Source organism: Glandiceps talaboti, chromosome 19, assembly GCF_964340395.1.
Source record: "Glandiceps talaboti chromosome 19, keGlaTala1.1, whole genome shotgun sequence".
Lineage (NCBI taxonomy): Eukaryota > Metazoa > Hemichordata > Enteropneusta > Spengelidae > Glandiceps > Glandiceps talaboti.
Window position 1 is genome coordinate 5,892,399 of NC_135567.1, and position 18,986 is coordinate 5,911,384.

Consider the following 18,986-nt stretch of genomic DNA (forward strand, 5'->3'; position numbering starts at 1 on the left):
CATGCCATCTATGACATAATACAATAATTATTGTCATCTTGCATTGTTACTATAGTTGATTACACAATACAGATTTTCTTGACATTTCTAAAGTGAAAATACAATAAATTGTAATATGGGATCTTTCTTTTAGGTCTGTTCATATAGCTTGAATATAGTTGTAAATTAACTTTGACTTTACACAGGTAATCCCCTAGGCTAATCACATCTCTAGTCTGTGAATAAATCTGTACTTTACAATTTATTGAAATGTCACCATGCATGAAAAGCTTGATTACTTGTGATTATCTGTGTTGACTGTTTACAATTCACTTTCCTGTATGTACAATGTACTACAATTAATCCGTTTACAATTTTTTCAGTGTTCTGCAAAAATAGACTTGGTCTGTGTATTTTACATTTTTTAGAAAATACCGCCAATGGTGTTGTAGCACAACTGTATTTAGCTGCTATGGGGGTGTTCTTGTTGCTAGGCATATTTGCATACATTTTTGGAACCTTTATTAACTTGCCTCAGCCCTCCCAACTTTTCATCTTTCCAATATAAACCATTATTTAGTTGTTGCTATGGGCCGGGCATGGTCTTTTTGCTAGATATATCTGCATACATATTTGAATCTGCATTCACTTACCTACCAATCCCTGTTGTTATCTTTGCAGTATGCATCATTTCACTGTTTCTAAGGGCATGGTCATGGTTGCTAGGGTAAATTTCCTCATAATGTTTTCAACCATAACTGAAGAATAACATTTCCAGAAACATCTCCACTAAGTTTCAACTCATTCACCTTGCAATTTCAGTTTCAAGATACATTTGTAAGTTTCCACCAAAATTGACATTTTTAGACATAATTTTCACATCATTGATGGGATCATCATGTTTTGACCAATTCTTAATATAAACACACTGAAGAATGTTCCAAACAATTTCAGCCCAATATCCTCAGCCGTTTTGGAATTAAAGATTTTTGATAAAAAAATACACATTTTAGACCTAATTTTCACATCACTGATGAGCTCATCATGTTATGAACAATTCTTAGTTTAAACAACACTACGAATGTTCCCATCAAATTTGACACCAATCTGCCCAGTAACACACACACACACACACACACACACACACACACACACACACACACACTTTGCCATGCCTGTAGCACTACTGAACCTAAGAAGCTCAGTTATGCTAAAAAAGATTTGCTAAAAAGATGGTACATTTTTTTAACAAATACTAACAAAATACCCATTTCTCATCCATACAGGATTAGTTATGTTATGTACAAAGTGTTTTTCAGCAATCATTATGAACATCAGATCACAAACAAATCTTCATATAATTCCTGATTATTGACATTAAAACTACACTAGCTCTATTTTTTCTAATCAAAACAATCAACAATATATATGTATAAATCTGTTGAATAACTTATCAAATGAGATTGCACTTGTTAATTTGTGGGTAATCAAATCTGTATGCTATAATAACATTGGGGGTGGTGATATATGGTCTAGACCATCAAATACTGTAATTGTATTTTATTCTGTGCACACTTATACATATATGTACACATAAATGTTTACGTACATACACATGATTCATTATACTTCGGGGTGTCAAAAATAGCAGCAATGGCATTGTAGCACAACTGTAATTAGCCATTTCTATGGGCGTGGTCTGGTTGCTAGGCATATTTTCATACATTTTTTGAATCTGCATTTGTTTACCTACCATCCCTGTTGTTATCTTTGTAATATGCATTGTTATTTCACTGTTGCTAAGGGCGTAGTTATGGTTGCTAGGGCCAAATGTTTAAAAATGTTTTCAACAATAACTGCAGAAAAACACCTCCAAAAACATCCCCAACATGTTTCAACCCCATTCACCAAGTACTAAGTAGTTTCAAGATGTAAGCTTTTGAGCAAAATTGACATTTTTAGACCTAATTTGCATATTGCTAATGGGATTATCATGTTGGTAATACACTTTCATCTACACATGCCCAGATGCATCCCCACTAAATTTCAGCCCAATCTGCTAGGTATTTTAGAATGATAGATTTTTGACAAATCTGTTTATGAAATACAGATTTTTGATCAAAAAGACACATTTTCATGCCTTATTTGCATATCACTGATGGGATCATCATGTTGTGAACAATTCTTAATCTAAATACCTTTAAGAACATTCTAACCAAATTTCAGACCGATCTGCACTGTAGCTTTGGAGTTTATGTTTTTTTTACCAAAAATCAGATTTGTTGACCCTAATCAAAAACTAGTTGTACGATAAGTTTGACTTGAACAATTTCCCAACTAGACACCTAAGGTAATGGACCCACCAAATATCATGGCAATCAGTTCAGCAGTTTTTGACTTTAAGTTGTTTACATCCACACACACACACACACACACACACACACACACACACACACACACACACACACAGACACAGACAGACAGACAGACAGACAGACAGACAGACAGACAGACAGACACTTTGGCATGCCTATAGCACTAATGAACCTTATCAGTTCAGTTGTGCTAAAAATGGACTCTGTTGCAGCTAGTGCAGGTTTAAGCAAGGTATGTTGCTAAGGATTATGATAGAACCCCATGACATGTGAGTACAAGTGTGGTATACTCAGAGTATTTGTATGAGTGCTTGCAGTGTTCTCTGCAGCAGTACTGCAATGTCATACACATATTTAACATTGATGGTGTTCGGAGTCCCCTTCCCCTCTTTCTAATTTGCAGATCACTAATGAGATCACCATGATGGTGCTTGAGATTTCTGCACATGCAGATCCCCACATTCCCATGAAATTTAAGCTTAATCTGGTAGAAAAAAGACACATTTTTAGCCCTAATTTGCATAATATTATTGATGGAATCACCATGTGAAGAATTCTTAATCTAACCACCTTTAAGAATGTTCCCACCAAATTTTAGACCTATCTGCCTAGTAGTTTTTGAGTTTAAGTTTTTTTCAACAAAAATCACATTTTTTACCCAAATCACAGCGGTAATGAGATCATTTTGTCTTAAACAATTTCCCAACTAGACACCCAAGGTAATTGAAAAAACAAATATCATGGCAATCAGTTCAGCAGTTTTTGACTTTAAGTTGTTTACACATACAAACACACAAACACACACACAGACAGACACACACACAGACAGACAGAGACTGACAGACAGACAGACAGACAGACAGACAGACAGACTGACACTTAAATAGTGATGCCTATAGCACTATTGAACCTTATCAGTTCAGTTGTGCTAAAAGATCTAATGAGTGTTCTTTAGCACCATAATGTTTATTTAAATGAATTTCAATTTTTAAAACTATATACAATAGAATCCAGTTGTCCTGAAACACAGCATTCTGTCTTGACAAACATATTATTCATATTGCTACATTTTACTGTCAGTCACAGCTAAAATCCTACCAACATTACTACTTGTGGTACATTTCTTTCTATGAGATACCAGTATTTAAGCAGATCATCACTAACTAAGTATATATTGTTACTCCATGTATGTTGACAATCTAAGACATTGGTAACCTATGCAAAAACATGTAGCAATGTTGATAACATTTTGGTTCTCTACATTGTAGATGATGAAATGTAGTAATTCTAGTATAAATGTTGACATCCTAGATGATAAATTTGTAGCATAGTAAGATTTTGTGTTGAACCACACATTGAACCTTATCATACTGACAGAGCGTGAAATATTTGGCAGGATGGCAGAAATTACATGAGTGACCAAGTTGAGTGTATATTTCTGCTATCCTTTCAAAAGATTGTGTGGTTGTATATATCTCCCCCACCCCCTAAAATATCATGCACCCTAATTTGATGTTGCTCTCTAAAATATCAATCTGTGAAACCATTGTTCACCAAAGCTGTTGCTAGGTATATTTGCATACATTTTTAGAATATTTATTCATTTGTCTATTAATCCCTGTCCCCACCCCTAAAATATCCCCCAACAAGTTTTTGTAAAAGCAGCCTTAATATCAAATTGTAAGCTTTATTGAAAAGAAGTATCATCCAAACACACAAATTTACAGACCTAGTAGAATTGAGTCACCAATGCAATTGTGGTGAATTGTGTGTTTCTGAACTTTCTTTTACGTCTGTTCATATTGCTTGAATATAGTTGTACATTAACTTTGAATAAACAAGGGTAATCCCCTAGGCTAATCACATCTCTAGTCTGTTAGAAAAACATGTCAAAATATAACTCTATAGAATTTCTATAGTTGTCTACAAAATATCTATAAAATCTTTTTGTAAGGGGAGCTGATTTTTTTATGAAAATATGCCGGTACTTACCTGATCAAGTTAAATTATTGTAAAAATATTCTCTGAAAAAATCAATTGACGTCACATTGGGATGTGTGTATATGTCACAGAGTAGATAAATAAGATATTAGTCATCTAAAATCAACTTACGTCATCAGCAGCATTTACTTGGGCCCCAGCTTTCAGCAACAATTTACAGATATCCAAATGCCCTTTCTCAGCTCCATAATGTAGACTTGTCTTGTTCAACTATAATTAAAAGACACATTATGTATTAATCCTCCTGTTATAATATTGCAATGTATTATATCAATAATATGTGTAAAATTACTTGAAATGTTTCCCAAGTCTTATTATTATTATTATATATATAGATTGGTTAATGTTCACATAGAAAAAACTATGTATTTAAAATTTGACGTTATTTGTATTTATTACATGTAATGTGTACTGTAAAAGTATTTATTTTGATAAAATACCTGTCAGAAGTCATTATAAGAATTGATGATATTTTTGGTAAAATCACAAACATTCCTAGACATGCACCTCAATAATATTCCTTGCCATACTGTGTTCAAAATGGTCAAATGTGTCAATCACAGTACCATGTTCTGTGTGGTTCTTAACGCATATTGTTACAGTGAACTTGTACTTCTAAAAAAATAGATTCTGTCATTTACATGACATCACATTGTTTGGAACCGGAAAAAACCGTTTGGGTATAATAATGTATCTGTAATGTAATCATTTTAAAGGCAGATGGAACACTACAAGTATGATGTGTACAATGATATTTTAAGCATAACAAATATCATAAGATAAATTTTAGACGTAAGTATTATTTACACACACACACACACACACACACACACATTTCACCATGCCTATAGCATTGCCAACTCTAGTTATTCCATGTTACAGAGAAATATCTTACTTAAAGACATCAAATTGGAATGAGTATTTCATAGGAACTAGCTTAATTTGCAAAAAAATCATAGTGAATTAAGAGCAAAAAATGTTTGTTTTCAGTGAGCTGTTTTTTGATAATGACCAAGAAAAGAACTATAAACATGAATATAAATGTGCATAAATCAGAAAATTCAAAATGTTTTGCTACATTTAAAAAAAAAATCCTTAGTTCTGAAAAATAACATGTTATTTGACAGCTCAATCAGGAGAATAAAGTGCTCTTGTCAGAATATAACTACAATGCCCATTACTGAAAATGGTATTTTGCCAAATGTTACAAGAATTGTATGATGGAAGAAGAATTCAGAATTCAGACCTCTTTTGGAAACGTCTGGAAGAATATTACTCTCTTGGAAAACTAGTGATTGTAAGAAAAAACACTGTATAACTTCACAAGTTTCTTGGTAAATTCTCAAGAGAATGTATAAAAATGACAAGATACCTTCTGATTTTATGCATGACATGTGCTCTTCGTCAGAAACTAACTATGACAGCAATCTCTGCTGTAATGTCTACATGTGAATATGAAGAACTTCCAAAATTACTATTTTTTTGCAATTCTGGTAGTAGCTTAGACAACAATTTCCAACACAGGAATCGTTATATCATGAAAACGTTTCTTTAATTTGAGTAGTATAAGAACTGATGGGACCAGCACCTTTGCTAGAAAACACCAATACATGGAATGTCATGACTTGAGTGTTAATGTCTGATAGTATCGTATCCTGGAAGTGTGGGCTTCCCATCAGTTCTTATACTACTATAGGAGGCTGAAAGGTGGGACTTTCGTAGGGAAGTTTTTTTTTCTTGGGTGGAGAAGGGAAGGGAGAATACAATAATATCTATTATCAGATTCTATGGGAGAATAATAGAAAGGATTCGGGGGGGGGGGGGGGGCTCTGAAACCCTTTCATAAGTTTCAAAATAATTCCCTAAAAAAAGTCCTGAGTTTGGGAGTCAGAAGGGTCACTATCAGAATATCAATAATTTCTAGGATCACAATTTCTGGGAAGAATTGGGGGCGAAAAAATAAGTCATGAGTTATAAGTTATGATATTTTTAGGTAATCTTTTTGAAAGGGTTTTGGGGGTCCAACCCAGATATGCAGAAACACAAATCGTACTTCACATTACTTTTTATAGTGAAGGCTCGTTAACATTGGATTCTGCTTGCTAAGATTTGTTTTCTCTCTCAATTTTAAATTTTGTGATGCCAGCCATTTTTAATTTGACTGATATATGCAAATGTATTCCAATTTTTAGAAGAGCTTCCAGCTAAAATCAATTAGCAGGTGCTGAGAAACAATCATGCCAAATTTGGCACCTTTATGTAAATGATTTCCCATAATTATAGCTGTTTTCAATGGTAATAATGTCATTGGGAATGTTATCCATATATCTGGAACATAAATACATATATTCTAAAAAAGCTTCCAGGATAAAATCAATAAATTAATCTTAAGCATGATTCATGACAACATTATTGTTTTTCAGTAGGTTATTTTGCTGAAACATGATTTTTCAAGGTTGATGGCGATTATTTTGAATTTTACTGGTTTATGCAAATATTCAGGTGGACTCCTATGCTCAAAATTTAAATCCTTAGGAACATTCATGTCATATTTGGTGCTTTTATCCGGCATGTAACAATCAAGTTGCTAAGTCACCTGACTATTGTGCATACGAATATTCGATGGTCCTTTTTTCAGAAAAATGTCTTCCAAATAAGGGCGTCTTGCACGTTATTTATAAAAACTAACAAACAATTTAGTAATCTGAGAATTTTTGGAGAATGATACAATCTCACCATAACAATAATAACATAATAATAATAATAATAATAACAATATGATGCAAGGATGTTTTATTTCACCAAGAAATGCTTTGGATTAGAGAATTAATTGTTCCAGCAACAGCAGAGTATGAACCATTTAGAGAATGAATTGTTCCAGGTCAACATAATCTTTGTAAATGATCTATTTAAAGTACATTTGATTTTACCATTTGATGCATACAACCTTTCAGGTCAAAATAAGAACAAAAGTGTCTTACAGTATTTTATTCATCATTGATATTTTAGATATCGTTGTAGTAAAGGGATGCATGAAGATATCCAATACCATTATATGGAAGTTGGTCATCCTTAATGTATTATGTGATTCTGTCTTTGGTAAGATACGTCAGTTGTACAGGAGGAATGATAACTATAGTAGTTATGTCATGTTGTAAATATGAGTTCAAAGGTCAACTCTTCTAGGCCTTATACATCTCAAACTACAACTAATGATGGTCAGAATGAATCAAATTATCAGTTGGAGAGAGTGGTGGGATGAGTAAAAAGTATATGAAGTGTCACAGAGGTATCAGTGCATATCATCACTTTAGATTTACTAAAGATGACCCTGGTGCTGTGTATGTAAAGAAATCAATCTCTGATTCTGAGGAGCGTGTGTATTTAGTAAAAAGGGGGGGGGGGGGTCACTTGGCCACCAACTCATGAGAGTTTACCATCAGTGCTACCAGCTGGTGGACTTTCCAGACAGCAATACTGTGATCTGCAGATCAAAGTACTGGCACTGTATGTAAGGGAACCATACAGGGGTAGTTTCTTCCCCATCACAGCTACACAGCTCGAGGAATAGAATAGAAACATGAACAAGTCTCTATCTAAAGTATTGTATCCATATTATGTCTTTTAATTGTTGCAGCTCATAATAGCAAACTAAGAATGTCTTACACTCAATGAAAATTTGAAGTCTTCACGCTTTGACTGTATTTTCAATACACAAATAAATTTGAAATCTAAAAACAGCAATAATTTAGAAAATAGTGTATATTTCTATTTGTAGCATAAAAATAAACAGAACTCTACAATGTGTAAATACAATCTGGTCAGTATTTCTATGTGTACAAGTGTAGACTGAAGTCTATGGTAATAGTCTAGTCATTGAGTATTTCTATGTGTACAAGTGTAGACTGAAGTCTATGGTAATAGTCTAGTCAGTGAGTATTTCTATGTGTACAAGTGTAGACTGAAGTCTATGGTAATAGTCTAGTCAGTGAGTATTTCTATGTGTACAAGTGTAGACTGAAGTCTATGGTAATAGTCTAGTCAGTGAGTATTTCTATGTGTACAAGTGTAGACTGAAGTCTATGGTAATAGTCTAGTCAGTCAGTATTTCTATGTGTACAAGTGTAGACTGAAGTCTATGGTAATAGTCTAGTCAGTGAGTATTTCTATGTGTACAAGTGTAGACTGAAGTCTATGGTAATAGTCTAGTCAGTGAGTATTTCTATGTGTACAAGTGTAGACTGAAGTCTATGGTAATAGTCTAGTCAGTGAGTATTTCTATGTGTACAAGTGTAGACTGAAGTCTATGGTAATAGTCTAGTCAGTGAGTATTTATATGTGTACAAGTGTAGACTGAAGTCTATGGTAATAGTCTAGTCAGTGAGTATTTATATGTGTACAAGTGTAGACTGAAGTCTATGGTAATAGTCTAGTCAGTCAGTATTTCTATGTGTACAAGTGTAGACTGAAGTCTATGGTAATAGTCTAGTCAGTGAGTATTTATATGTGTACAAGTGTAGACTGAAGTCTATGGTAATAGTCTAGTCAGTCAGTATTTCTATGTGTACAAGTGTAGACTGAAGTCTATGGTAATAGTCTAGTCAGTGAGTATTTCTATGTGTACAAGTGTAGACTGAAGTATATGGTAATAGTCTAGTCAGTGAGTATTTCTATGTGTACAAGTGTAGACTGAAGTCTATGGTAATAGTCTAGTCAGTGAGTATTTCTATGTGTACAAGTGTAGACTGAAGTCTATGGTAATAGTCTAGTCAGTGAGTATTTCTATGTGTACAAGTGTAGACTGAAGTATATGGTAATAGTCTAGTCAGTGAGTATTTCTATGTGTACATGTACAAGTGTAGACTGAAGTATATGGTAATAGTCTAGTCAGTGAGTATTTCTATGTGTACAAGTGTAGACTGAAGTCTATGGTAATAGTCTAGTCAGTGAGTATTTCTATGTGTACAAGTGTAGACTGAAGTCTATGGTAATAGTCTAGTCAGTGAGTATTTCTATGTGTACAAGTGTAGACTGAAGTCTATGGTAATAGTCTAGTCAGTGACTATTTCTATGTGTACAAGTGTAGACTGAAGTCTATGGTAATAGTCTAGTCAGTGAGTATTTCTATGTGTACAAGTGTAGACTGAAGTCTATGGTAATAGTCTAGTCAGTGAGTATTTCTATGTGTACAAGTGTAGACTGAAGTCTATGGTAATAGTCTAGTCAGTGAGTATTTCTATGTGTACAAGTGTAGACTGAAGTCTATGGTAATAGTCTAGTCAGTGAGTATTTCTATGTGTACTAGTGTAGACTGAAGTCTATGGTAATAGTCTAGTCAGTGAGTATTTCTATGTGTACAAGTGTAGACTATAGTGATAGTCTGGTCTGTTAGTGTTTATTAGTACAAAAGTAGATTGCAGTCTACAATATCTATATTAATAGATTTGCAGTCTTACACATTATGTCTTAGTGGTAGTTAGGGAAAACACCTGTGAATATTTCGATTAACAAAGTTAAAATATTTCAGTGTCCTTGTAAATAGACTATGACCTTGAGCTTGGATCAAAAAGATCATGTGATATGTGTGTTACCCGTCCCCTAAAACCTATATATAGACACTTGTGTCATATCTGCAGCACTTTCAGGACCCTGCGATATTCAATACCTTAATATTTTGGTGATCTTGATACCAGTTGTCTTGGTAACAGAAGTTTGTAATAAAAGCAGCTCAGCAAATGCCTTTGCTGTATTTTTCCTGAAAGACTAAAAAAATTGATATTTTCTGCGGCTTTTTCATCACTGTAAAGATCTCATCTGATGTTTCCGACAGTATTTTAACAAGTCATTGAGAATGACATAGCCCCCACTATGATTTGGTTTTAATTTAAGGAACTGGCAGTTTATGTTGTCATTTTGATGTTGATTCCTGTGCTTCTTATCTCTAGTAAAGTCATTGCACCCAACAATGATACAATTAGTTTGATACACAAAAAATTACAATTTGATTTCTTGATATCACTACCCTGATCACGCAACAACACTTGTGAAGCTAAATCAAACAGACTTAGATATGTTGTGTCTGCTCGTTGGACATGACACATGCCTACTCATACTGTGTCTCCTCATTGGACACGGGACATACCTACTCTTCAAGATGATGTCATGGAATAAACCATTCAACAAGAAAGGATGGGTCGGGTATGGGGGGGGGGGCCTCTTCAAGCAATTCTGAGTTATGGCTTTGCAATGGACATGAAAACTGCACCAACAAAATGGCTGCCAGCCATCCATATCAGATTGAATCATGACGGAAATGGATATGCACATGTATGTCATAGAACATTGTCCTAATACCAACTTTGAATGAGATCTGTTCAAGCATGTCTGAGTTATGGCTTTGGACATGGAAAATTCACAAACAAAATGCAAGGCAGCCATATTGGATTGTATCATAAAACAAATTGACGTGCACATGTATGCCATAGTACCCCCTGTACCAGGTTTGAAAAAAATCGGTCCAGACGTCTCCAAGAAACAGCGCCGGACAGACGGATAGATGGAACCCAATCCATAAGTCCCCATCCCAGACTTTGTCTGGCGGGAACTAATAATTACAAAAAGATGACCCTGACCTTGGATTGAGAGGATCATATAATCAGTGAATTACTTGTCCCCAAAACCCTATATACAAACACTTACATTATATCAATAGCACTTTCAGATTAGTATATTAACACTTTGGTATAATTGGGGATATTGACAGCAGTTGTCTTGGTAACAGCTGTTTGTTACAAAACAACTTCATATGTACTTTTTTCATGTTTTACGGAAATATTTTATGTTTGGCTATTTCCTTGACCATCTTACAGCTCTACTGGTCATATCTGATGAAAGTATACGGAAAGGTTTCAATGAATGTTTCGATAAAACTAAAGTCCAACAAATTAAGTAGACCTTGAATTTTGACAATGACCCTGAGCTTGAATCGAAAAGGTCTCTGTTTGTTCACTGTATCTGGGGCAGGGACCAGGACACTAATTTTTCTAGATGTTTATTGTATTTGGGTAGGGACCAGGACACTAATTTTTCTCTGTTTGTTCACTATATTTGGGGCATGAACCAGGACACCACACACCTACTAACGACTCAACGATGTTGAAGTACCTTTTAGTGATCATAAATGTCTGGAAAGAATTCAACCTATTTTACAAAAAGTTCAATGATACTGTACTGTACACTGGCAATACAATGTATGTCAATAATAAATAAAATTATATGGGAGACAATTTCAGGAGATAACTTGGTTATGAAGTGAACCATTCATTGCATTATTTTGATGAGGATATTTTATTTTTACACATTTTTTTTAATTTGATACTTTTAATTCCACATTATAGTTTACTTTAATACAAAGGTAACAACACTCTGAAATTTCTACTTCATAGTTACCATAGTTACCAAGAATGTTGAATAAAATAGTTATTATTTTGAAAGGAAAATAGATCTCGTTTGCTTTATTTGTTGTCACACGTTACCCCTAAAGTTAACATGCAGACAGACAGACAGACAGACACAATTATACATATATACATACATACACTATCCTCTGTACAAGTGAATGTGTCTACTATTCTCTACATAGTCTATACCTAGGCTACCATATTGGTTCATTATCCATACATCAGATGATTATATCATATCAACTACAAATACTGTATGAGTCATATCTTGACAAAATTACGTTTACAACATCAGGGGAAATAAATATCTGGTTGCTATGAATATATTCACAAAGTCTATTTTAATATCTGTAACTTACATATATAAACAGGGGTACATAGTGCATGCCAGCTACGGTCAGGCAGGGCAAGCCCTGAATTCAATGGCAAATTTGAAATTAATAGCAAATAAATTACAATGATTTCCTTGTGTATGTTAAATTTAACTTGCAGTCAAGTAGGTCTTAGATTTGTATTTTCCTGATTGATCTTGACTATGTCTTTCAAAACACAAAGTGTGTTGAAAAGAGCACACTCAAGATCAACCAGCTAATATACCACTTGTAAGCTAACATTGGTCAAAGTGTAAACTTGTGATTTTGTCAACAATTGACTTCATCATTATAAGCAATTTAGTTTGAAAAGAATATGAAATGTAGAAACTGACATTTGCTGACTCAGTACAGAGGTTTTGTATTATTGAAGAACCCAATATAGGCATGCTTTCTTTAGGGGATGGCCAACTTCATTCCATAAAAGGGATGTGCTACCTTGGTGACACAAGTACTCATTTGAAGCATAATTATGAATACAATAATACAAACATTTCTGATTAAGTTCTCAATAAATAAAGGTTTTATTTGATATATCTTGAATTATTGCAAGTTGTCTACACACACACACACACACACACACACACACACACGTCACACACACACACATAGACAGACAGACAGACAGACAGACAGATAGACAGGCACTTTGCCATGCCTATAGCACTACTGAACCTTCAGTTCAGTTGTGCTAATAAACCACAAGAAATCGAATCTGACTGACTAACACTCAACTCCACAGCCGTGCTATAGTGCATAGGGTATATGGCAACACCCATGATGAAACATGGAAGTCATTAACTTGACGACCAATGGAAATAAAATTATGTATCGGTCAAAAGATTCAGCTTCAGAAATGATTTTGTCAAAAAAACCCGCTCAGATTTTATGATTTACATACCACCGACACCATTTTGACAAGTTCAGTTATGAACAAATGAGTATCGAATCCTGGCAGGCTTGTAGGTTATTTAGCCAAACATAATTACATTAAGTTTATTTTCTTCATGTTTTATTGTATAGGTAGGAGAAATATATGTTTGAAATTGACTACAAACTGACTATCAAGATTAAAACTAATTTAACAATATATCTATCAGATTTAGCACTCTGGTAGATAACTAACTTTTAGAGAATTGTATGCAATCATTAAAAAGTCTATAAAATATGGGAGACCGGTGAGGACAGCAATTGTGACTTGGAAACTGTGGCTTGTAAAACTGTGGCTTGTAAAACTGTGACATCTTGACCATGAAACATGATAATGTATATTAACTTCTATGCATCATAGCATGGATTTATTATTGAGAAGAGTAAATAGTTTAGTTTATTTCAGTAAAACAACAAGATCGACAGTACAGATATACAAATAAAAACTAGTACAAATTGTTGAATTACTTGGATAACCCACAAAGTTAAAGACTTATTTCCATTGGGGTCCATACGAGAGCCGTCATTATTTAAGGCCGGGGGGAGGGGGTGTCGTAGGATTTGGACAATCCAAAACTTCAGTACCCCCCCCCCACCCTCCACCCACCCCAGTGTCTATCCTTACTTCAATTCAATGTTAACAGCACATGTAACTTTTTTTCAGCTGTTCAGTTTTAAGCAGGTGGCATCAAATTGTAATTACAATTATATTGAAGATAGAAGCCCTCAGGTAGAAAACGTCCAGAATAAACCTATGAAGACCTTCATTATTGGAGATTCAGTACTGAAGAATATAAAACCTAGGAGACAGTGTGTCTGAACTGCCAATCAGTACTCAGTTGAAAGACACTGAACAACCAATCAGTACACAGTTGATAGATACCTAACTACCAATCAGTACACAGTTTATAGACACTGAACAACCAATCAGTACACAGTTGATAGATACCGAACTACCAATCAGTACACAGTTGATAGACACCAAACTATCAATCAGTACACAGTTGATAGATACCGAACTACCAATCAGTACACAGTTGATAGACACTGAATAACCAATCAGTACATAGTTGAAAGACACTGAACAACCAATCAGTACACAGTTGAAAGACACTGAACTACCAATCAGTACACAGTTGATAGACACCTAACTACCAATCAGTACACAGTTGAAAGACACTGAACTACCCATCAGTACACAGTTGATAGACACTGAACAACCAATCAGTACACAGTTGATAGACACCTAACTACCAATCAGTACACAGTTGAAAGACACTGAACTACCCATCAGTACACAGTTGATAGACACTGAACAACCAATCAGTACACAGTTGATAGATACCTAACTACCAATCAGTACACAGTTTATAGACACTGAACAACCAATCAGTACACAGTTGATAGATACCGAACTACCAATCAGTACACAGTTGATAGACACCAAACTATCAATCAGTACACAGTTGATAGATACCGAACTACCAATCAGTACACAGTTGATAGACACTGAATAACCAATCAGTACACAGTTGAAAGACACTGAACAACCAATCAGTACACAGTTGAAAGACACTGAACTACCAATCAGTACACAGTTGATAGACACCTAACTACCAATCAGTACACAGTTGAAAGACACTGAACTACCCATCAGTACACAGTTGATAGACACTGAACAACCAATCAGTACACAGTTGATAGACACCTAACTACCAATCAGTACACAGTTGAAAGACACTGAACTACCCATCAGTACACAGTTGATAGACACTGAACAACCAATCAGTACACAGTTGATAGACACCTAACTACCAATCAGTACACAGTTGAAAGACACTGAACTACCCATCAGTACACAGGTGAAAGACACTGAACAACCAATCAGTACACAGTTGATAGACACCTAACTACCAATCAGTACACAGTTGATAGACACTGAACAACCAATCAGTACACAGTTGAAAGACACTGAACTACCAATCAGTACACAGTTGATAGACACTGAACAACCAATCAGTACACAGTTGAAAGACACCTAACTACTAATCAGTACACAGTTGAAAGACACTGAACAACCAATCAGTACACAGTTGAAAGACACTGAACTACCAATCAGTACACAGTTGATAGACACTGAACAACCAATCAGTACACAGTTGAAAGACACTGAACAACCAATCAGTACACAGTTGATAGACACCTAACTACCAATCAGTACACAGTTGATAGACACTGAACAACCAATCAGTACACAGTTGAAAGACACTGAACACCCAATCAGTACACAGTTGATAGACACTGAACAACCAATCAGTACACAGTTGATAGACACCTAACTACCAATCAGTACACAGTTGAAAGACACTGAACTACCAATCAGTACACAGTTGTCGATATATACCTAACTACCAATCAGTACACAGTTGAAAGACACTGAACAACCAATCAGTACACAGTTGATAGACACCGAACTACCAATCAGTACACAGTTGATAGACACTGAAAGACCAATCAGTACACAGTTGATAGACACTGAACAACCAATCAGTACACAGTTGATAGACAATGAACAACCGATCAGTACACAGTTGATAGACACCTAACTACCAATCAGTACACAGTTGATAGACACCTAACTACCAATCAGTACACAGTTGATAGACACTGAACAACCAATCAGTACACAGTTGATAGACACCTAACTACCAATCAGTACACAGTTGAAAGACACTGAACAACCAATCAGTACACAGTTGATAGATACCGAACTACCAATCAGTACACAGTTGATAGACACTGAACTACCAATCAGTACACAGTTGATAGACACCTAACTACCAATCAATACACAGTTGATAGACACCTAAAGACCAATCAGTACACAGTTGAAAGACACTGAACAACCAATCAGTACACAGTTGATAGATACCTAACTACCAATCAGTACACAGGTGAAAGACACTGAACAACCAATCAGTACACAGTTGATAGACACCTAACTACCAATCAGTACACAGTTGATAGACACCTAACTACCAATCAGTACACAGTTGAAAGACACTGAACTACCAATCAGTACACAGTTGATAGACACTGAACAACCAATCAGTACACAGTTGAAAGACACTGAACTACCAATCAGTACACAGTTGAAAGACACTGAACAACCAATCAGTACACAGTTGAAAGACACCTAACTACCAATCAGTACACAGTTGATAGACACCGAACTACCAATCAGTACACAGTTGATAGACACTGAACAACCAATCAGTACACAGTTGAAAGACACTGAACACCCAATCAGTACACAGTTGATAGACACCTAACTACCAATCAGTACACAGTTGATAGACACTGAACAACCAATCAGTACACAGTTGAAAGACACTGAACTACCAATCAGTACACAGTTGATAGACACTGAACAACCAATCAGTACACAGTTGATAGACACCTAACTACCAATCAGTACACAGTTGAAAGACACTGAACTACCAATCAGTACACAGTTGTCGATAGATACCTAACTACCAATCAGTACACAGTTGAAAGACACTGAACAACCAATCAGTACACAGTTGATAGACACTGAACAACCAATCAGTACACAGTTGATAGACACCGAACTACCAATCAGTACAAAGTTGATAGACACTGAACAACCAATCAGTACACAGTTGATAGACACCTAACTACCAATCAGTACACAGTTGATAGACACTGAACAACCAATCAGTACACAGTTGATATACACCGAACTACCAATCAGTACACAGTTGATAGACACTGAACAACCAATCAGTACACAGTTGATAGACACCTAACTACCAATCAGTTCACAGTTGATAGACACCTAACTACCAATCAGTACATAGTTGATAGACACTGAAAGACCAATCAGTACACAGTTGATAGACACTGAACAACCAATCAGTACACAGTTGATAGACACTGAACAACCGATCAGTACACAGTTGATAGACACCTAACTACCAATCAGTACACAGTTGATAGACACTGAACAACCAATCAGTACACAGTTGATAGACACCTAACTACCAATCAGTACACAGTTGAAAGACACTGAACAACCAATCAGTACACAGTTGATAGATACCTAACTACCAATCAGTACACAGTTGAAAGACACTGAACAACCAATCAGTACACAGTTGATAGACACTGAACAACCAATCAGTACACAGTTGATAGATACCTAACTACCAATCAGTACACAGTTGAAAGACACTGAACTACCAATCAGTACACAGTTGATAGACACTGAACAACCAATCAGTACACAGTTGATAGACACTGAACAACCAATCAGTACACAGTTGAAAGACACTGAACTACCAATCAGTACACAGTTGAAAGACACTGAACTACCAATCAGTACACAGTTGATAGACACCGAACAACCAATCAGTACACAGTTGATAGATACCTAACTACCAATCAGTACACAGTTGATAGACACTGAACAACCAATCAGTACACAGTTGATAGACACTGAACAACCAATCAGTACACAGTTGAAAGACACTGAACTACCAATCAGTACACAGTTGATAGACACCGAACAACCAATCAGTACACAGTTGATAGATACCTAACTACCAATCAGTACACAGTTGATAGACACTGAGCAACCAATCAGTACACAGTTGTCGATAGATACCTAACTACCAATCAGTACACAGTTGAAAGACACTGAACAACCAATCAGTACACAGTTGAAAGACACTGAACAACCAATCAGTACACAGTTGAAAGACACTGAACAACCAATCAGTACACAGTTGATAGACACCTAACTACCAATCAGTACACAGTTGAAAGACACTGAACAACCAATCAGTACACAGTTGATAGATACCTAACTACCAATCAGTACACAGTTGAAAGACACTGAACAACCAATCAGTACACAGTTGAAAGACACTGAACAACCAATCAGTACACAGTTGAAAGACACTGAACAACCAATCAGTACACAGTTGAAAGACACTGAACTACCAATCAGTACACAGTTGATAGACACTGAACAACCAATCAGTACACAGTTGAAAGACACTGAACTACCAATCAGTACACAGTTGATAGACACTGAACAACCAATCAGTACACAGTTGATAGACACTGAACAACCAATCAGTACACAGTTGATAGACACCTAACTACCAATCAGTACACAGTTGATAGACACTAAACTACCGATCAGTACATAGTTCAAAGACAGAGATGTACAAAGTGATGAGTGTGTTAACATACTATGAGACTAATACATTTGAAACCTTTCCTGCCCTGCAAAGTCTCACACCAGTAATTCACTCACCTATGGATGTTGATGACTCAATATTGAAAAAGCCTAAGCCATCAAGTGATGTGTATGCTGTTGAGACTTACTTGGAATCTGATTCATCAGAAGTATTTGATATCCTGCCAATGCACACTAGAATATTCATGATGAAAAATAAGAAACAACAATTAGAGTCAACAGTGTTTCCTAAATCTGTAGGTGTACCAAAGGCCAAAGTAACTAGGGAAATTGATAACATTCAGACTGAAAACTCAACATCAAATAGAATCATAGACACATGTATCCCTTTGGTAACATCAGATAAGGCTAATTGTTGCAATAATATTGTTGATTATACAGACTCTGAAGTTGACATTATTGATGATGCTGATCCAGACTACATGCCTTCCCCAGACAGAGTTGACTTAACTGATTGTAGTGATTCAGATCAATAAACTGATCCAAGTTCAGAATGTACACCAATACCAGATAACATTATAGTGCCTGATAGTTCAGAGATAGGCAATGATATACAATTGACAACATCAACCAAGAGGGCTGC

The 18,986-nt window shown here is 35.5% G+C and overlaps 1 protein-coding gene across 1 annotated transcript in view; it reads right to left on the reverse strand.

Annotated features, from left to right (window-relative positions):
* The window catches only part of LOC144450346 (uncharacterized), a 94,360-nt gene that overhangs the window by 57,875 nt on the left and 17,499 nt on the right, over positions 1 to 18,986 (reverse strand). Inside the window, exon 3 of the mRNA XM_078140948.1 lies at positions 4,467 to 4,565. Within this exon, the coding sequence (XP_077997074.1) occupies positions 4,467 to 4,565 (99 nt within the window). The remainder of the gene's footprint in view (positions 1 to 4,466; positions 4,566 to 18,986) is intronic.